General features: G+C 44.7%; 1 protein-coding gene across 1 annotated transcript; it reads right to left on the bottom strand.

Moving 5' to 3' along the window:
* Positions 1-435: 435 nt before the first annotated feature.
* On the bottom strand, positions 436-789 carry LOC138480546 (uncharacterized). The gene has a single exon (XM_069612290.1). It carries the CDS (start codon positions 787-789, stop codon positions 436-438), a length of 354 nt encoding a protein of 117 aa, XP_069468391.1.
* Positions 790-3,638: the final 2,849 nt, after the last annotated feature.

The following is a 3,638-nucleotide window of genomic DNA, read 5'->3' as shown; positions in this document are numbered from 1 at the left end:
TGCCCCTGGGCAGGACAAAGACTGATATGCAAATGAATATTTCCCATCTGTGAAAGGCACAGTGAGTAAAAGCAGTGGCTGCGAACTCTCAAGTGGTTAATAACCACTGAACAGGTTATCAGGCCTTGTTCTGGCTAGAGAGGGGCGCCCGCTACCTTTTCAAACTAAATGGGCCCACTGAGCCTGTCTGCTATTGCAGGTTTGTGCATATTGTAAAATGCGCAAGTTATGGTGGTCTGTTCTAACTTCAATTGGAGCAACCGCCCCTAGTAACAAATGTCTCCATTCTTCAAAGGCTCTTTTGATGGCCAATAGTTCTTTCTCCAGAACAGTATAGTTCCACTCCGAAGGGGATAATGTTTTAGATAAATAAGCTATAGGTCTTTCTTGATCCTGATCGTCCTTTTGTAACAATACTGCCCCTAAAGCATGTTGTTAAGCATCGGTTTCGATAATGAAACCCAGATTTTGATCGGGAGTCTTCAAAATAGGAGCCGTTGTGAACCAAGTCTTTAGTTCATCAAAAGATTCTTGAGCAACGGAGTTCCAAACATAAGGAACTCCTTTCTTTAGCAGGTTTGTCAAGGGCAATGTAAGAGAAGAGAAGTTTGGGATGAAGCGCCTATAAAAATTGGAAAATCCCACAAACCTCTGGATTTCTTTACAATTTGTAGGTACAGGCCATTCCTTGAAAGCAGCCACCTTCTCTGGATCCATCGAAATCCCTTGGGCGGATAAGATGTAACCCAAATAGGTCACTTCGGGTTGGTGGAATGAACATTTCTCCATGTTACAATACAAATGGTTTTGGTGTAGTCGACTCAGGACTTCCTGGACTTGCATCCTATGATTTGGAAGATTATCAGAGAATACCAGAATGTCATATAAATAGACAATTACCGAATGAAGGAGAAGGTCAGAGAAAAAATGGTCCATGAACCTCTGAAAGACTGCGGGGGCGTTCGAGACTCCAAAAGACATCACTTGATATTGATAGTGTCCGAACGGAGTCCTGAACGCAGTCTTCCATTCATCTCCTTGTCGGATTCATATCAGATGATAAGCCCCTTTGAGATCCAGCTTGGTGTAAAGGTTAGCCCCTTGGACGGCTTCTAAGATATCCGGGATTAGGGGCATCGGATAGTTGTCCAGAATAGTGATTTTATTTCAGACCCCTGTAGTCAATACAGGGTCGAAGCTCTGAAGAATTATTTTTGGGAATAAAGAATAATGAGGCAGCTGCCGGGTATGTAGACTCTGTAATCAGACCATTCTTCAAATGAATGTTCAAATACTCTCGAAGGACTTCTCTCTCCGACTTGGAGAGAATGTACATTCTGCCAAAAGGAAGAGGCTGCGCCGGAACTAGTTCTATGGCGCAGTCATCACGACGATGAGGTGGGAGTTGCAAATATTCTGATGTAGAAAAAACTTCCTCATACTCTTGATATTCCTTGGGGAGACTTGAGATGTAATTGACTATCTTTGGGATCTGGGTTTCTTGGATGGATCCTTCGGGAGTTTCGATCTTTTGTCCTGGGATCCTAATACAATGATCCACACAATACTCTGACCGCAGAAATAAGGAGCCTGCTCTCCAATTGATAAAAGGGTTATGTCTTCGTAACCATGGCAGCCCGAGAATAATAGGGTAATGGGCCGCCCGGATTATGTCCATAGTAATCACCTCGTGATGTGAAAATATTGACATGGTTAGAGGATTTGTTTGACTCATAATAGGACCAGATGTTAGAGGACTCCCATCAACACTTTCGACAAGAATGGCTTCTGTCTTCGCTGAGGGGGGAATGTCTTTCTGCCTGGCCCAAAGATCATCTATGAAATTGCCAGCAGTCCCGCTATCCACCAGAGCCGAGACCTCGGACAGGATATGTTTTCCAAATCTTAAGGTTACCTTCAAAACCATCATGTACGTCTGAGGGGAATTCAAACAAAGGGAGTGTTGCAACTTGTGTGAGGAACCTGATACAAAAGAGGGTTCCCGAACCACGGTTCCTCCTACGGTCGGGTGCTGGCGTTTCTCGACCTTCTCGGGGGAGCGTTTGGACATTCTTGCACCGCATGTGTATGTTCCCCGCAATACATACATAAATTGTGTTTTCTCCTTCGGGTACGCTCTTCTGTAGATAATGGACCACGAGGAGTCGTGGTTCCCAATTGCATGGGTTCTTCCATACTGGATTCTGAAGCCGTAGATAAGGACGGAGGAGGAAAGGGGCGTAAGCCTCTTCCTTTCCTTCTTTCACTGTTTCGTTCTCTAATCCGATAGTCTAACTGCATAACCAGCACCACTAATTCGGCCAAGGATGAAGGGCGAGGTACCCTAGAGACCTCATCCTTTAGCTCTTCGGAAAGACCTCTACGAAATAAGGTGACCTGTGCATCATCCGACCATGTTGTCTCGCTAGCCATTTGTTTAAATCGGGTGATATAAGTTAGTATATCTTGGTTCCCCTGTCTTAGATCCAACAAGTGTTCTTGAGAGGCTACCCTAATTTTTTGTCTCGAAACATTGTGCGAATACTGTTGCTGAAAGCCGTATGTGAGTCAAGAATTGGGTTATTGGAGGTGACCAATGGAGTGGCCCAAGCCAAAGTGGGTCCTGGCATTTGGGAAATCATGTACCCTATGCAGTCTCTATCTGTATGAAAAAAAGCATGCTTGAAAGCAAACTGCACAGTACAAGCATCTAAGAATTCTTTTACTCGATGAGGGTTTCCATCTAACTGCCCTCCGGGTAATGCTCCAGGGAGAACTTCTGAGCAATAAGGCATCCTTCCGCTTGCTACCTGTTGAGCGGCCTGCTGTTGAGCAGCCTGCTGCTGAGCAGCCTGCTGTTGAGCTGCCTGCTGCTGATTCTGTAAGAGTGCAGCATTCTCTTGTTTGAGGGTTTGTACTTCTGAAGTCAAGGATTGTACAGCAGCGAACAGCTGTTAGATTTGCTGCTCCATCCTAACCTGAGGTGTTACCCAGAAATGTTTGAACCATGCCAAAACAGCCTTTCTTCTTTATGGGCATTGCTATCTGTAATATTTAGTAATACAATCATTTTGATAAGGTTCAAACACTGCGTAGGATTCACCCACCTGAGTCTTCCTTGGAAGAGCTCTCTCCTGATCAAGATGATAATGGGGAAATACCTAAAAGCCCCTCCGCCGACTGGAAATAAAGATTCAGCCTGCGGTGAGACTTCCAGGGAAAACCCCCAATAGGGGGAAAAACCCTTTGCCGGGAAGAGCTGCTAGAGTTCGAAGTGTCCTGTACTCAGCTCCCCTCGTCTAGTCAGAATGGTTCTCTTCTCCAAGGAAAAGGCTTGTTCTCCAGGTTTGGGAAAGACTAATTAGGATGGAGGAACAAAATCAGAGGTAAATTAGGATCCCTTAGAAAAGAAGTATTCTAGCAAGAAAGAATGAAATACTTCCCACTGGATATTATGACTCACCCTGGGATATGAATCAAAAGTCTCCGGACGGCGCAGGATGTAAATTCCAATGTTGGAAGAGGGGTGCTCTAACACCTCTACCAAAGAACTGCAATGGGGAACAGAGTGGGATCAGTATTTAATAGTACAAGATAACCTGAAAGGATATCCTACAGAAACCAAAGATGAAAACACT

This window comes from Ambystoma mexicanum, chromosome 5p (genome assembly GCF_040938575.1).
Source record: "Ambystoma mexicanum isolate Mex_15411 chromosome 5p, UKY_AmexF1_1, whole genome shotgun sequence".
Classification (NCBI taxonomy): domain Eukaryota; kingdom Metazoa; phylum Chordata; class Amphibia; order Caudata; family Ambystomatidae; genus Ambystoma; species Ambystoma mexicanum.
Note: the sequence above shows the minus strand (reverse complement) of the source record. Positions and strands in the feature narration are given on the sequence as shown.